The 16,826-nt window shown below is 50.3% G+C and overlaps 1 protein-coding gene across 9 annotated transcripts in view; it reads left to right on the forward strand.

Moving 5' to 3' along the window:
- The window catches only part of GIT2 (GIT ArfGAP 2), a 46,700-nt gene that overhangs the window by 17,556 nt on the left and 12,318 nt on the right, over nucleotides 1-16,826 (forward strand). For 4 of the 9 annotated variants that reach the window (XR_014503930.1, XR_014503931.1, XM_083407275.1 and 1 more), the window contains exons 12-17: nucleotides 4,727-4,838; nucleotides 6,197-6,339; nucleotides 6,961-7,110; nucleotides 9,470-9,721; nucleotides 14,111-14,193; nucleotides 15,423-15,605. Coding sequence is in view for 7 of the 9 variants with exons in the window: in XM_083407275.1 (XP_083263401.1) it covers nucleotides 4,727-4,838; nucleotides 6,197-6,339; nucleotides 6,961-7,110; nucleotides 9,470-9,721; nucleotides 14,111-14,193; nucleotides 15,423-15,605 (923 nt within the window). In the remaining 2 variants the exon portion in view is untranslated. Of the gene's footprint in view, nucleotides 1-4,726; nucleotides 4,839-6,196; nucleotides 6,340-6,960; nucleotides 7,111-9,469; nucleotides 9,722-14,110; nucleotides 14,194-15,422; nucleotides 15,606-16,245; nucleotides 16,375-16,826 lie in introns of all 9 variants that reach the window. The other 5 variants (XM_083407272.1, XM_083407273.1, XM_083407277.1 and 2 more) reach the window with 3 other exon arrangements.

Raw genomic sequence — 16,826 nt, forward strand, 5'->3', positions numbered from 1 at the left:
TAACTGATGTCTGGTTTGGGTTTTTTTGTAAATAATTTTTATTCATTTTTATTCATTGGGAGGGGTGGCTAACACCCCAGAGGACAGGATCACACTTCAAAACGACCTTGACAGATTAGAGAACTGGGCCAAAACAAACAAGATGAACTTTAACAGGGAGAAATGTAAAGTATTGCACTTGGGCAAAAAAAATGAGAGGCACAAATACAAGATGGGTGACACCTGGCTTGAGAGCAGTACATGTGAAAAGGATCTAGGAGTCTTGGTTCACCACAAACTTGACATGAGCCAACAGTGTGACGCGGCAGCTAAAAAAGCCAGTGCAATTCTGGGCTGCATCAATAGGAGTATAGCATCTAGATCAAGGGAAGTAATAGTGCCACTGTATTCTGCTCTGGTCAGACCTCACCTGGAGTACTGTGTCCAGTTCTGGGCACCACAGTTCAAGAAGGACACTGACAAACTGGAATGTGTCCAGAGGAGGGCAACCAAAATGGTCAAAGGCCTGGAAACGATGCCTTATGAGGAACGGCTAAGGGAGCTGGGCATGTTTAGCCTGGAGAAGAGGAGGTTAAGGGGTGATATGATAGCCATGTTCAAATATATAAAAGGATGTCACATAGAGGAGGGAGAAAGGTTGTTTTCTGCTGCTCCAGAGAAGCGGACACGGAGCAATGGATCCAAACTACAAGAAAGAAGATTCCACCTAAACATTAGGAAGAACTTCCTGACAGTAAGAGCTGTTTGACAGTGGAATTTGCTGCCAAGGAGTGTGGTGGAGTCTCCTTCTTTGGAGGTCTTTAAGCAGAGGCTTGACAACCATATGTCAGGAGTGCTCTGATGGTGTTTCCTGCTTGGCAGGGGGTTGGACTCGATGGCCCTTGTGGTCTCTTCCAACTCTATGAGTCTATTATTCAATTAAAAAACATTCGTATTAGTAACAAATCAAACCAAATCTTTCCACATTCAAAAACAATATAGCCAATTATATAATCTAAATTAATTAATTTCAATGGGACTTCCCGTGTTCTGGATTTCAAAAGCCAAATATCCATCCTTTATCTTTCAGTTATCTTCTCTATTACTTCACAGTTTTCCAATCCTGATATTAACAATCTCCTCTCTCCCTCAGTCAGTTGCTGGTATAACTCACTATCTTGTTTTATTTGACCATTCCTTATTTCTGTAATCACGCAGGGGGCTTTTTCCACATTGTTCTTAGTTTTAATATTTCGAAGCACAGTCCACTTTAATGGCCCCTTCCTTTTCTGCTGATTGTTGTTCTAATAGGCTCTGAGCTTCCATCCAAGGTTGAAATTAATTAGCGACTTCTCACTGTCTTTGATCTCTGATGTTTTAAAATGTACTGTAGAGGTGTACTTGGCAATCAGTAAGTCACACAAAGATTGTTTCGGTTTCCTCATAAAAACACACGCCAGCTCTCAGGGGCCCTTGGACAGCTGGCAGGCATCCAGAGTTCACCACCACTCTTTTCTCAAACTGTAATGTTCCATGCAAGCAAATGTGTCCTCTGTAAAGTACACCCCTTTTGCAATTCCAATAAAAAAAATCTCCAATCTCCCCCCATTGAAGGAGGTTTTTTCTGATCATATCCTCCTTAGCCCAAGCTGTTCTGATCATATCTGATCTTGCTCTGCCAATTTTGATCAGGGCTCTCCGCCAAGGACTGTGAAGAGTCAATAAGTCCAATTATTTTACTACTCCTGCGTTTCCTTTGGGTAATTAATTATTTCTTGGTGGGGTTCGCCAAATCATGAAATAGTAAATATAACAAATACAAAATGATGCCACTCACCTCATTCATCAAAACGACAAGAAAGGAGTCTTTTTGAAGTCCGAAACTTGACCTCCAACGACTGTGTAGTTTAGCAGATTTTTCTTTTAGCTCTTTCCATCTAGAACATGCCTGTTTTTTTGCAAAATCTTTTAATTGTTAGGAAACATGGACTTCCAGCTGATGAGACTGTTGAGAGCAGTAAGGAGTTAATCTGCTGTGCCTCGGAGCTTGAGGGAAGAGCTTATCAGGCAGGACGTGACGTAAACAGCCTGCTATGCAGTGTGTGTTCTGTGGAAAGTGAAAGTGTTAGTTAAGCTGCCCAGCTCAGAGAGAGAGGAGCTGGGAAAAATGCAGCTACACTCCAATGGATTCTAATCTGTATATATACCGTATTTTTCGCTCTATAGGACGCACTTTTCCCCCTCCAAAAATGAAGAGGAAATGTGTGTGCGTCCTATGGAGCGAATGCAGGCTTTCGCTGAAGCCTGGAGAGCGAGAGGGGTCTCCAGGCTTCAGGAAGCTATCCGCAAGCCCTGGGAGCCCGCGGGAGTCCCCCCCGGGCTCCCCCGGCTTGCGCAGAGCTGCCTGCACCTCGAAGCCCAGGTGCGCTGAGCAGTCGCGCCAGGGCTTCGGGTAGCTGTGCACAAGCCGCGGGAGGGCTCCCCCAGCTTGCGCAGAGCTGCCTCTTATCCCAAAGCTACCCGAAGCGACTGCTCAGCGCGCCAGGGCTTCGGGATAAGAGGCAGCGCTGCGCAAGCCGTGGGGGGGCTCCTCTGGCTTGCACAGAGCTGCCTCTTATCCCAAAGCTACCCGAAGCGACTGCTCAGCGCGCCGGGGCTTGCGCAGAGCTGCCTCTTATCCCGAAGCTACCCGAAGCGACTGCTCAGCGCGCCAGGGCTTCGGGATAAGAGGCAGCGCTGCGCAAGCCGTGGGGGGGCTCCCCTGGCTTGCACAGAGCTGCCTCTTATCCCGAAGCCCCTGCGCGCTGAGCAGTCGCTCCGGGGCTTCGGGTAGCTGTGCGCAAGCTGCGGAAGGGCTCCCCCAGCTTGCGCAGAGCTGCCTCTTATCCCAAAGCTACCCGAAGCGACTGCTCAGCACGCCGGGGCTTCAGGATAAGAGGCAGCGCTGCACAAGCCGTGGGAGGGCTCCCCTGGCTTGCACAGAGCTGCCTCTTATCCCAAAGCTACCCGAAGCGACTGCTCAGCGTGCCGGGGCTTCGGGATAAGAGGCAGCGCTGCGCAAGCGAAGCCCGAGGAGGAACAGAAGGGTCTCCTTCTGTTCCTTCTCCAGCTTCGCTGAAGGGCGCTGCGCCTTCTCCCTCTCTGCGCACCGCCTTTCCTGTGAAGGAGAGGTGCTGCGCAGAGAGAGAGAGAAGGCGCAGCGCCCCTTGAGCAACGCGCCTGTCATGCGAAGCGGGAGGAGGAACAGAAGGGACTCCTTCTGTTCCTCCTCCCGCTTCTCAGCGACGCGCCTGTCCAGCGAAGCCCGAGGCGGAACAGAAGGGTCTCCTTCTGTTCCTTCTCCAGCTTTGCTGAAGGGCGCTGTGCCTTCTCCCTCTCTGCGCAGCGCCTTTCCTGTGAAGGAGAGGCGCTGCGCAGAGAGAGAGAGAAGGAGCAGCGCCCCTTGAGCAACACGCCTGTCACGCGAAGCGGGAGGAGGAACAGAAGGGACTCTTTCTGTTCCTCCTCCCGCTTCGCAGCAACGCGCCTGTCCAGCGAAGCCCGAGGCGGAACAGAAGGGTCTCCTTTTGTTCCTTCTCCAGCTTCGCTGAAGGGCGCGGTGCCTTCTCCCTCTCTGCGCAGTGCCTTTCCTGTGAAGGAGGGGCGCTGCACAGAGAGAGAGAAGGCGCAGTGCCCCTTCAGCGACGCGTCTGTCCTGGCTTCTGCTTTAGCCCTGCGCAGCCTCTTTGGGCAGGGGGAGCCTTCATCCCGCTGCCCTGAAGAGGCTTGGCACGGTTACCCCAGAAACCAGAACAGTCACACGGTATCCCAGAAGCCAGATCCCTCTTGCTCTTCTGGCTTCTGGGGTTCAGAATATTTTTTTCTTCTTTTCCGCCTCCCAAAACTAGGTGCACCCTATGGTCCGGTGCACCCTATGGTGCGAAAAATACGGTATATGTTTTCGGAACAATAAAGAAGCTAGAGAAAACAAGCTGCCGTCTCTGGACTCATCCCTTATCACACGCCGCTGCGCTAATTCTGCTGATGAGTTTACGACCTACAGAGGTCCGCGCAGTGGAAGTGTGCCGGGCACCATTAGATCATAAATCTGTCCGAAGAGATTTATGGGAAGCAGTCGAACTCACTAATTTGACAGAGACTGACTTTGGAGAGTTGCCAAATTCGTGCCTTGGACATCACCCAGAGTCCCTGCCTCTGCATCTTGTTGCGGAGCGCAGATAACGGACTATCTGCAGGTGGCACGGCTCCCCCCTTCCCTGGGGGGTGGCCAGGATTAATTACCCTTATTTAACCCCGAATTACTGACACGACTGGCTGTCCGATCTCTTGGGAGGCCACCATATCTGTTTTTAACCTTTTAAAGGTTTTTCTTACATGATTTTATTGCTGTAAGCCATGTATGTGGTGTGTGTGTGTACGTATATGTGTATGTGTGTGTGTGCCCATGCCCACACATATCTGTGATACAGCTGTATACAAATATCTGTATGAATAAATAAACAAACTGTGCATCTTGGTTCTGAATACTGAACCTGTTGCTGATATTATCTTGGGAACAAGGAGATGCCAAGAGCTCTGAGCTTTCCTTCTGCTGGAAATGGATTTTTCCAGAAAGCCTGGGAAGGCATGAATCTGTAAAGGAGGCGAAGGATCTGCTTTCTGTTCCTGCTTCTCTGGCTGCTTTCTTCTATTGCCTTGCAAGCTCCTCCAGCTCCTCTAAGGCCTTGTCTTGCCTCTTGTCTTTCAGGGAAGGCAAAAGCTGGCTCGCTTTAACGCCCATGAATTTGCAACACTTGTCATAGACATTCTTGGGGATGCCAAGCGAAGGCAGCAAGGGAACCCTGTCCCAAGTTCCAGAGGTGAGTCCCTGTTTGGACGACTGGCTGACTTGAGTTTTCAGGACAGATAAAGGGACGTCCTTCTTCATGCAGCACATAGTTAAACTATGGGACTCGCTTCCACAGGAGGCAGTGATGACCTCCAGATTAGAGAACTGGGCCAAAACAAACAAGATGAATTTTAACAGGGAGAAATGTAAAGTATTGCACTTGGGCAAAAAAAATGAGAGGCACAAATACAAGATGGGTGACACCTGGCTTGAGAGCAGTACATGTGAAAAGGATCTAGGAGTCTTGGTTGACCACAAACTTAACATGAGCCAACAGTGTGACGCGGCAGCTAAAAAAGCCAATGCAATTCTGGGCTGCATCAATAGGAGTATAGCATCTAGATCAAGGGAAGTTATAGTGCCACTGTATTCTGCTCTGGTCAGACCTCACCTGGAGTACTGTGTCCAGTTCTGGGCACCACAGTTCAAGAAGGACACTGACAAACTAGAACGTGTACAGAGGAGGGCAACCAAAATGGTCAAAGGCCTGGAAACAATGCCTTATGAGGATCGGCTAAGGGAGCTGGGCATGTTTAGCCTGGAGAAGAGGAGGTTAAGGGGTGATATGATAGCCATGTTCAAATATATAAAAGGATGTCACATAGAGGAGGGAGAAAGGTTGTTTTCTGCTGCTCCAGAGAAGCGGACACGGAGCAATGGATCCAAACTACAAGAAAGAAGATTCCACCTAAACATTAGGAAGAACTTCCTGACAGTAAGAGCTGTTCGACAGTGGAATTTGCTGCCAAGGAGTGTGGTGGAGTCTCCTTCTTTGGAGGTCTTTAAGCAGAGGCTTGACAACCATATGTCAGGAGTGCTCTGATGGTGTTTCCTGCTTGGCAGGGGGTTGGACTCGATGGCCCTTGTGGTCTCTTCCAACTCTATGATTCTATGATTCTATGGATGGCTTTTAAAAAGGGTTGGACAAACTCCTGGAGGAGATAAGGGCTATTGATGGCTACTAACCCTAATGCCTCTGCTCTGCCGCCACAGTCAGAGGCAGCAGTGCTTCTGAAGACCAGTTGATGAAGCCACAGGAGGGAGGAGGGCTCTTGTGCTCAGATACCCCTTGTGGGTTTTCCGTAGGCATCTGTTGGACCAAACAGGATGCTGGACTAGATGGGCCATTGGCCTGATTCAGCAGGTTCTGCTTGTGTGCTTAGGACCGTAGTGCAGGCAAAAGTACAAAGGGATCCTGGTGAAGGCTTCAGCTGGCTCCTTCCTGATGCCTGTTTCCCTTTCGTTCTGGTTCATGGAGCTGCATTTTGAGGAATGCCACATTCTGCACACATTCCCTAAACATCAGGCATTTGGTTGCTGCTTTTGCAGAAAATGTAGAGCTGATCCTGAAGTCTGTCAACAGCCAGCACAGTACAGAGTGTCAGGATAATGACCAGCCTGACTACGACAGCGTTGCCTCTGACGAAGAAGTGGATCTGGAAACAAGCTCAGTCAAGGCACCCCGGCAGAAGGTGAGCCTGTGCAGAGATATCTAGAGGGCGGCAGCATGTTGGAAGGGGCTGTGCAAAAAGGCTGCTCCTCACGAAGTGCTCGCCTCAGGCCCATCACTGCTGCTAAAAGGTGAACAGTCCTTTGCAGAGTGAGCCTTGTCCCTGCTTATTTGAGCAGCTGGGCCTCTATCCCCAGCACTCTTGGTTCATTTGAAAAGAGATTTGTAAGGCTGCTTGGTTCCCCTTCCAGGTCTGGAAGGAGACTTACGGCCTCTCCTGACGTTAAAGGAGAGAGAGAGAGATGGTACTTCAAAATCCTTGAGGTGTTTGGGGACACCTGCCTTTGGACCAGCATAAACCCTTTGATGCTAATTTTGAGAGCCTATCTCACTTTTGACTTCTGAGTTGAAAACTTCTAGTTATATTGATTCATTTGTGAATTGCCTTTGGAGTTGTTTGTTTTATGTTTGTTTCTGATGTGCAGTATATAAGTGGCACTGAATTCTGCATCATGTATTCTCTGTATTCTCAGAGGCTTCATTGTTTATTATTTAACATGTCCCTTTTGACTTTGGTCCTCAAAGTGAGAGGAAACAGCTGTGTCTAAATGAGCAACACATCATTGTGTGTTGCGTTTTGCAGAGCCTAGATTCAGACTTGTCGGATGGACCCATCACAACCCAGGAATATCTGCAGGTTAAAAACGCCCTGGTGGCTTCGGAGATGAAAATCCAGCAGTTAATGAAGGTGAACGTCAACTTGAGCGATGAGCTGAGGATCATGCAGAAGAAGGTAGCATGAGAGTGAACGAGAGAGGGTTTAGTTTAGTGCGCCTTGAGTAAAAACCCCACATGCATGAAAAGGGCAGAATGTTGAAAGCTCAAAAAAAAAAAGGACTGCAGAGCCTACTGCAACCTGAGACCCTCCCACTGGCTGTTGGGTTCCAACTCCCATCATCCCTAACCACTCTGGTCAGTGGCCAGGGATCATGGGAGTTGGAGTCCTGCAGGGTAGCAGGTTGGTGAAGCATGGTCTAGCATCAACTTCCTGATTGATGGTGATCAACCGTACTCAGCCGGGGCTCAAAGGGAGGGGAGCCACTTGGCTCCCCACCCCCATGAGCCGCAGGGTGTCCAATCCTGCATGAAGTTGTCCCTCACTGTTCACTGTGAAAGAAAAGGAAATGGAAGCCTTCTGTTCCTGTTAATTCCTCTTGGGATTGCTCAGGCTTGGACCCCCATAGATCAAATATTCATCACTTGCCTCCCTAGACCACAGCCCTGGTCACCTTAATTCATAGTTTCCCCCTCCCCCCCACCCGCTGATCTCAGTCACCCCATTAAGGAAAGGCATGACTGCAAATGGTTTACGGTGGGTCTGTACAGCCATTTATGGATTCTCCCGTGTGGTGAGATTTTAAATCCATGAATTTCTTGAGTGGTCAAGGGCAATGCTTTGTCTATGCTGTGTCAATAAAGTGAAAGAGTTTGCCTTTATTTTATATTTTTCTGTGCTGTCTTCTCCATAGCATGAAAAAGGAGAATGATAAACAAAATTATCCTGTTCTTTCTTTGAGAAGCTCAGGATGGGATACACTGTGTGGGCCTATTGTCTTCACTGCAGCCCTGTGGGGTAGGCTAAGCCGAGGGAGACCGAGGAGTCCAAAGCCCTCCCAGTGAGCTTCATGGCCAATCAGGGATGTAAGCCCCGGTCTCCCTCATCCTAGTCCAGTGCTCAAACCACAGCACTACCTGTTCTCAGCTCACAGTTTCCACCATGGCCGTGATCTACTGTGTGAGAGCAAACCCAGTGATCATAGCAAAATGTTTTGCAAAATATGAGCAATGGGGATCATAGAATCCTAGAATTGTAGAGTTGGAAGGGGCCACAGGAGTCATCTAGTCCAACCTCTGACAATGCAGGAATCTTTTCTCAACTTGGGGCTTGAACCCACGAACCTCAGATGATGAGTCTCGTGCTCCACCAACTTTTCAGTTCTCAGTTCAATGCCACTAGATTTGTGAGCCTTGCTAAAATTATAATGGGCTTCTGGGAATGTGTGTAGGACTTTGAGTGCAAACTGTAGCTCCCCCCACCTACTTCTTCATCTCCCCCAAAGATTTTCAGAAAGGAGCAGCAGCTGACCACAAAGCCCCTCTTGGCCGTGTTTTGTGTTTTAGATGGGTGGCCAGGGCTACTGCAGGCAGTGGGGAGGTGGTTTGAGAAATATGTTGCAGCTTACAGTAAGAAGGAAGAGGAGGGGATGAGGAAGGGTATTCACAGGCCTTCAGGGGTGGGAGAGAGAACTAACTTCCAAAGGCAGCGAAAGGGTTTTTTCTCTCTCTTTTCAAGATCTCTCTGACCCAATACTGCAATTGCATGGCTTAGTCTCTCAGTGCTATGTAAAGTTCCTCCCCCTCCCCTTTATGATGGATGTAGCAATTCATGAGCCGCCAGAGGGGGGTGGGCAACTTCCTCCTTTTATATCTATTTGCGGGGGGAGGGGGAGAAAGCAGGAGCGCCAGCTGCTTTAAACTGCGCAGAAAACTGCAGAAGGCCCACCAGATGTTTTATGCCTCTTCCTCCTGATTAATTGTGCCCTTAGCTGACTTGAGGACATTGTTGGGAATCTCTTGTGATGGGGCTCCTGTTCTGATCCCCCTTGTTGTGTTTCCATTCCAGTGGCCTTGCCCCTCTCTCTTGTGCAAATAGGTTTGAGTCTCGTTTCGTCTTCCACTTCCTGCGGTGACATTGCCATTTCCCCAGTTCCCTCTTTTCTCTGATTTGACTGTTGGGCGCTTGGCCTGAGTCAGCCACTTTTAAAGAATGTTGCTAAAGCCGCTGTCTGCGTTGCTCAGAAACGTGGCCTAGCCTGGGTTCACGTTGCTAGATGTTGGAGCTCCTCTTTACACACACAACCCCACCTAAAATTTTGGGGCTCCCAAAGCTTTGAGAATGTAACTGATTTGGCAGACGTTTCCTATAAAAGGAAAAGACTGCCTTTGAAAACAGAAAGACAAGCAAAACCTGGCTAGCTAGTGACGGTTTTCAAGCATGAGGATGCACCGACTGTGCTGCCCCCCTCCCCCAATTCTTGCTTTGCTGTGCTGTGGGGACATCCAAGCCCCCACTCTGAAATGTTTTATTCCAGCTTCAGACGCTACAGAGTGAGAACACGAGTCTCCGGCGGCAGGCCACAACAAACGCCTCCCTGACTCCCGCTGGCTCTGAGTACCCAGACGCCGGCAGCCACTCTTCCTTGATCTGGCGGCCCTCTGTGCGCAGCAGCCGGCCCATGTCCATGTACGAGACAGGATCAGCCCAGAAGCCCTACTTGCCATTGGCCGAGGTCTCCTACCCAGAGGAGCACATCACGTCGCGGCTGCAGCCGTTCCCTCCCCACGTAAGTAAGACCACCAACCTGCTGCCTCTTTGGGGGGGCTGCTTGGGCTGGCCTCACTCAGCCTGCCCCCAATCTGGGGCTCTCCAGATGTTGGGCAAGGCTGGCCATGTCCCTGGGAGAAGTGCCTCTCTCTGCGGACAGAGCATCTCTGCCTAGCTGTCTGGGGCTGTAGCATTTCTGCTGTGCAGACTGGAGCTTTGGCCTTCCGCTTGCCCTCTTCATTTCACCTTTCGCCAACCTGGTGCCCGTCATATGAGGACGGACTGCTGTTGCTCAGTGGGGAGAGAAAGCTGCTCTGTGCATGCTCAAGGAAACTTAAGCATACACTACGACTGCTTGTCAGTTTCTCTGATGAAGAGGGGCAATCAAATATGAAAGAGGGGTGGTGGTCAGTTAGCACCTTGAAAGATGTGGGACCCCAGGAGGGGGGCAGGGGGATCTGCAGGGGGCTTCTTCCCATGGGCTCCTCCATTACTTCAAAGCCAGAGTTTGCTCACGAAAACGTCCAAGCACCCTGAGCTCCTTGCAGTGGTGTGTCATTGTCTTTCCTCACTCTTTTTGCACCTTTGACTTGCTGATGCTGATGCTTGCGTCTTTGTGTCTTGCTGGATTTCAGAGATGTTGCTCTTGCACCCATTACCCACTCTTGGGACAGTCTATTGTGGGTTTATTGATCTAAATCAAATCCCTTATGAATACACAGTAGAAGTGAGGAACAGGTTTAAGGATTTAGATTGGCTGGACAGAGTGCCTGAAGAACTATGGATGGAGGCTCGCAACATTATACAGGAGGCAGCTGGATGATATTCCAGCTGAACTATTTAAAATTTTAAAAGATGGTGCTGTTAAGGTGCTACACTCAATATGCCAGCAAATTTGGAAAACTCAGCAGTGGCCAGAGGATTGGAGAAGATCAGTCTACATCCCAATCCCAAAGAAGGGCAGAGTCAAAGAATGCTCCAACTACCACACAATTGCACTCATTTCACACGCTAGCAAGGTTATCCTTAAAATTCTACAAGGAAGGCTCAAGCAGTATGTGGACCGAGAACTCCCAGAAGTGCAAGCTGGATTTCGAAGGGGCAGAGGAACCAGAGGCCAAATTGCAAACATGCACTGGATTATGGAGAAAGCTAGAGAGTTCCAGAAAGACATCTACTTCTGCTTCATTGACTATGCAAAAGCCTTTGACTGTGCTGACCACAACAAACCATGGCAAGTTCTTAAAGAAATGGGAGTGCCTGATCACCTCATCTGTCTCCTGAGAAATCTCCATGTGGGACAAGAAGCTACAGTTAGAACTGGATATGGAACAACTGATTGGTTCAAAATTGGGAAAGGAGTACGACAAGGCTGTATATTGTCTCCCTGCTTATTTAACTTATATGCAGAATTCATCATGCGAAAGGCTGGGCTAGATGAATCCCTAGCCGGAATTAAGATTGCCGGAAGAAATATCAACAACCTCAGATATGCAGATGACACAACCTTGATAGCAGAAAGTGAGGAGGAATTAAATAACCTTTTATTGAGGGTGAAAGAGGAGAGCACAAAATATGGTTTGAAGCTCAACATCAAAAAAACAAAGATCATAGCCACTGGTCCCCTCACCTCCTGGCAAATAGAAGGGAAAGAAATGGAGGCAGTGAGAGATTTTACTTTCTTGGGTTCCATGATCACTGCAGATGGTGGCAGCAGTCACGAAATTAAAAGACGCCTGCTTTTTGGGAGAAAGGCGATGACAAACCTAGACAGCATCTTAAAAAGCATAAAGCCATGGTTTTCCCAGTAGTGATGTATGGAAGTGAGAGCTGGACCATAAAGAAGGCTGATCACTGAAGAATTGATGCTTTTGAATTCTGGTGCTGGAGAAGACTCTTGAGAGTCCCATGGACTGCAAGAAGATCAAACCTATCCATTCTGAAGGAAATCAGCCCTGAGTGCTCACTGGAAGGACAGATCCTGAAGCTGAGGCTCCAGTACTTTGGCCCCCTCATGAGAAGAGAAAACTCCCTGGAAAAGACCCTGATGCTGGGAAAGATGGAAGGCACAAGGAGAAGGGGACGGCAGAGGACGAGATGGTTGGACAGTGTTCTCGAAGCTACCAGCATGAGTTTGACCAAACTGCGGGAGGCAGTGGAAGACAGAAGTGCCTGGCGTGCTCTGGTCCATGGGGTCACGAAGAGTCGGACATGACTAAACGACTAAACAACAACATTGTGGGTTTCTTTCTTTTTTATAAGAACCTGCTTTTATACTGTGCACATGTGCCTGCACGCGCATGTGTGTATCTTTCTCTCCCTTATTTTTGGGCAGGGAGGAACGGGCTGGTGACCGGCTATTCTTCCTCCATGCCTTTTTTCTCCGTCTCTCCCCCTCCCCTTATTTCTATCTCAGCTGCTTGAACTGCGAAGCTGCCTGGCAGATCAAGCTGGAGTGCTGGCTGAGACGGAGAGGGGGCCACAGCCGCCTGAGAAGGTTTAACTGTTCTGCGTTGGGGGAGGGGCTGCTGTCCCAGCTGGACCAGAAATTGGGGGAGGCTGTAATGCTTTCAAGGCAGTCCCCAGAATCTCTTGCTCAATCTGCTGGTGGTTTTGCTGGCCACCTGGGCAAAGAAGCCCTGGAGGGCTTGGCAAGCCGAGAGGGAGAAGGGCAGCTGGGCAGGGGCCTGTGGTGACAGCAGGGAGGGGGGCGCAGCTGAGAAGGCCATAGTCACAGCAAGGAATAAAGCTCTTGGGGTGTGTCGGGGGCTGTTCCAGCTTAAGGAGCAACGTAGTAAAGCCAGGGGGAGGGGAGTCCAGAAGAGGAGCCAAGCAGGATGGGGGGGGGGCAGACCACAGGTGGATTTGCATAGGATGCAGTCGACAAGAATCACAAGATCATCAAGTTGGAAGGGACCCTGAGGGTCACCTAGTCCAACCCCCTGCAATGTAGAAATCACAACTAAAGCATCCAAGACAGATGGCCATCCAGCTCTGTTTAGGGTGTGAGCAGAGATACGGCAAGTTTTAAGAGTGGGGACTCCTGGCTTCCAGCAGACGTGCCCCTTCTGTGATATCAGAGCAGCTCAGCCAATGGCAGCCAGAGAATTACCTGTCATTAAAGTGGCACTGCAGCGTCAGAGTTTAGCTTGTGCCACCAAGAGGGTTGAAGCAAGAAGAAAAAGGAAAAGGGGGGAGGCAGTTGGAGGGCGGAGAAGGCAATGGGGGAGATCCGTCCTCTTCCTAGGGGTTCTTTCTCCTGGTGATGCAGAACCATGGAAAAGCAAGATGACAAAAGTGTGCTTTTGATACCATCTGTGCAAGGAGATGCCTGTTCCTTATATTTCTGTCCTTTAGCCTTCCAGAATTTAATTTCTGGATCTGATATTCTATTTATTCTGGTCTCCCTGGATTTTGCTCTGCTCTTAAATTGCCCTCAAAGTGTTCTGTAGGTATTGGAGAAACGGGTGTTGGGTCTTCCCACCCACCCACATGTAAACCCCTCCCTTAATGAGCTGATACCCAGATCACTTTTACTCCATGGTGTGCTGTCCACTTCATAGGTAATTAGTTCAGAAATCCTTCAGGCAGAGGGCAAAACAGGGAAGAGGGTAATTGCAGCTTTGTAGGGGTGGAGCTCCCCAAACAAGAAATTTCCCAGCACTTTAAAGCATCAGCAGTGGCCCAAATCCAGCAGGGTTTTGCAGTTACCACGATTCTCTTAAACAGAGCACAACAACAAATATAAGACAAGCGCTGCAGCATCAGGCCAAAGACCATCACGTCCAATCTCCTGTTCTCACAGCAGCCAACTAGACACCTCAATGGGAAACTCGCAAGCTGGACCCAAACGCAAGAGCGACACTCTCCCCACTTGCGATTCCTGGCAACGGTTATTTGTAGGAGCAGCTGCTTCTGACGGAGGTGGAACATAGCCTGGAGGGCTAGTTGCCATCCATAGCCCTCTCCTCCAGGAATTTGTCCAATCCTCTTTTAGAGCCAGCTAGGTTGGCACCTCCCCGCCTCTTGTGGGAGAGAGTTCCATAGTTTTAACTGTGCAGGGTGCAAAGAAGGACTTTCTTTTGTCTGTCCATTGGCTGACCCCAGTGCATTCAAGTTGGAGGGTGAATGTATCACTTTGTCCATGCTGTACATGGAAGCCCAGTGGGGTGGCATAGCCTTATGCTGAGAAACGCTGGTGTTTTTGGAATGAGGGCAGTGGTTATCCTCTCCAGTTAAAAGGTTTGGACAGCAGTAGCAGTGGGGGCAACGGACCCTCTGCTTGAGAGCAGTGAGAGTAAGTAGCCCTGGGTTAGGCAGAGCAAAGGTCTGGCTATAAGAGCATCTTCTCCGGCTGTATCTATGAATCTGGTGGCACTCATCTTGCTTCCTGCCCTTTCTCTTCCAGGCATCCAAACTGGAAAAGCAGAGCAGCCTGCCTGAAGGGGATTATGACAATGCCGTTCCTGCGCTGGAGCCCGACGAGACAGGGTAGGCATCAGGAGAGCATGGGCTGTGTATGAGTATTACTGTTGATTAGTATTTATTACCCACACTTCACCGTAAGGGCCCAGAGCAGGTTGCAGCATTAAAACACCATATGAAAAGAAAATTTAAGCAACTTACAAGCATAAAAGTAAGGTGGGCTCTGCAAACTTTGTCTCAGGAGACAAAGGCCAGGGTCAAGAGGAGCCTTTTCAGCCTTTGCAGGCTCCAGGTGCCTCTGTGAGGGGGGAGGTCCCTAGGTCAGAACCCAAGAAGGTCTTTCCTGTGTTTGAGGTGTATATGTGGGTTGGAGCTTTGGACACCCAATGTGCTCACCTTGAATTGGGCCAGGTAAGGAGCTGGCAGCCAGTGTGGCTGTTTTAAAACAGGGCTTATATGAAATCTAAATGGGTGGGAAACCCATGAAGACTTCCAGAGGTTTCTGGACTGCAGCCTCCCGTCATCCCTGAGCATTGCCCATGCTGGCTGCAGGGGCTGCTGGGAGTTGGAGTCCTGTGACCTCTGGAGGGTCCCCCACAAGCAGTGTTGTCCCTGTCCTCCTGGTTTGTAGCTGGGCTCACACACAGCCTCCTCTGCCAGCTGGAGGCCCTCCACCTCTTGCAGGACTCCAACTCCCAGCAGCCAGGGATTGTGGGATCTGAAGCTCAGCAGCGGCCAAAAGTCCACAGATAACACAGGGTCCCTTCAGTTCCTTTCAAAGCGCAACATGGCAACCCTCAAGACTGGGCAGGAAGTTTTGCTGAGCACATGCCTCAGTGTGACTCCTGTAATCGCGCCAGGCTGCATTTTCACAAGCGAGTGAAGAAAAGCCCCCCCCCCCCGCCTCCCTGGTTCTCTCCCCAAATGGCCCTGGGTAAAGCTGTAGGCAGTGGGCCAGAGCCTCCAGGAAGCAGATCTTTTCTGGGCCTTGTTCATGACTGCCTACAAGTGGAGGATGAATCTTGCGGTGAAGGAGGTTGCCTGTTCTTTACCTGACAGCCAAGGCCAGCTGGCTAGGGACTTGGGGTGGAGAGCAAACAGCACCATTGGCAGCCTTGCAGATGTCCCCCCGCCCCCAGTTTCTTTAGTGGCTTGTTTTATATCAGTCTTCAAAGGGAGAGGAAAACAGTTATCCTCTGGAAATTCTCTCTTGGCCACTTGGCAGAGATTCTGATTTGCCAGAGACAGTCAGGCAAGTGGCCCTCTGAAACGCTTGCGTGTGTGTGTGTTGGCAGAATCAGCAGGAAGGCCAGGCAGCGAAGCACCTTCCGACAGGGAGAAGGGTCCACATCCGAGGCCAAGGACCCAGATGCCAGCCCCAGCCTCCCCAGCACAGAGGATGTAATTCGGAAAACAGAGCAGATCACCAAGAACATCCAGGAGCTTCTGCGGGCAGCTCAGGAGAACAAACACGACAGGTGAGGAGGCCAGGAAGTCAGAGCAGAGGTCCCTGGAAGAAGCGCTTGAGTATCCTGGTCTGCGTTGAGCAAAAGTGCTCTTCCCCCATCAGGAGGGATCCTGGAATCAATTAGATGAGGCAGCATGCAGAGCGATGATGATGCGTGTGTGTCTTGCAAGTGTGGGTTGACGTCCTTCTTTCTTTAAAGAAAGAGAGGCCCAAATTCTTGTACACCTGGCTGGCTTTGCTACCTTTTCCATCCAAGGCACCTGGCAGCTTTTATTTTCATCCTTCTGGACCTCCTAACAGGCCAGGATCTGGTGCTTAAAATCATGCCTTCCTCCTCTTTAGCTGGGAAAGGGTGTGTCTACAAGAGGAGTCCTGAGGTACACAAGTATCTGATGGTGTCCTGGATTTTCCCACGCCCCTTTCTGCTCGCCCCATTTGGGGTTGGAGGGGTGTCAAGAGGCAGAAGTGACCCTGGGAGTTTGGGAGGGGGGAAGCTTGAGTCACATGTGTGTCCTCTTGAGCAAAGGTGTAGGTTATGACAGCTTTATGCGCTCCTTGGTTCTGCAAGCGCTCCGTTGGGCTGTGAGGCGCTCCTGTGCTGAAAAACCTTTCTCTCTCCTCTCTCTGGTTTTCCTCCTTGGGGTGCCCAGGCCATTCAGGCACAGCAGCGCCCCCAAGCTTAGGCACAGCCTGGGCTGTTTCAGTCCCCTGGTTCCATGGGCCGAGCGAGCTTCTCTGCAGCCTCTGACCCTCCGGCAGCCTGACCCTCCCACCACCTGGTATTCTGGCCTCTGTCCCTGCCTCCCAGGCACAGTGTCCTTTTTCTTTCTTTGGGGCCCTCCCCTCCCCTCCCAAGCATGGGGTCTTTAGCGGTTATGCAAGAAAGGCAGCAGAACACCCAGGCCCAGCCTGCTCAGCACCATTTGGGAGAGGAGCTGGGGTTCAATGGGAGTGCAGTTTGGGGCCAGCAAGCGGGGGGAGGGTTCCTTCATCCAGCCTGGCATTTTGTGTCTGCTCCGTCCCTGGTACCCTAATGTGCAGCAGTGAAAGGGGAAACCTTCTTTGACCATCCACAGGGGTGTCACCTGCTCAGCTGGCACCCTGTGTTTCATCACAGGTTGTACTTGCCTCGTGGGACTTTCTGAGCTCACTTGAGGGCAGAAAACAGAAGCGCAGGCAGCTGATGTCTGAAAGAGAGACCTAAATCCAGATGAAGAATCCTGTACCTCTG

Source organism: Podarcis tiliguerta (assembly GCF_965153285.1).
Source record: "Podarcis tiliguerta genome assembly, chromosome: 13".
In the NCBI taxonomy this organism is placed as follows: Eukaryota; Metazoa; Chordata; class Lepidosauria; order Squamata; family Lacertidae; genus Podarcis; species Podarcis tiliguerta.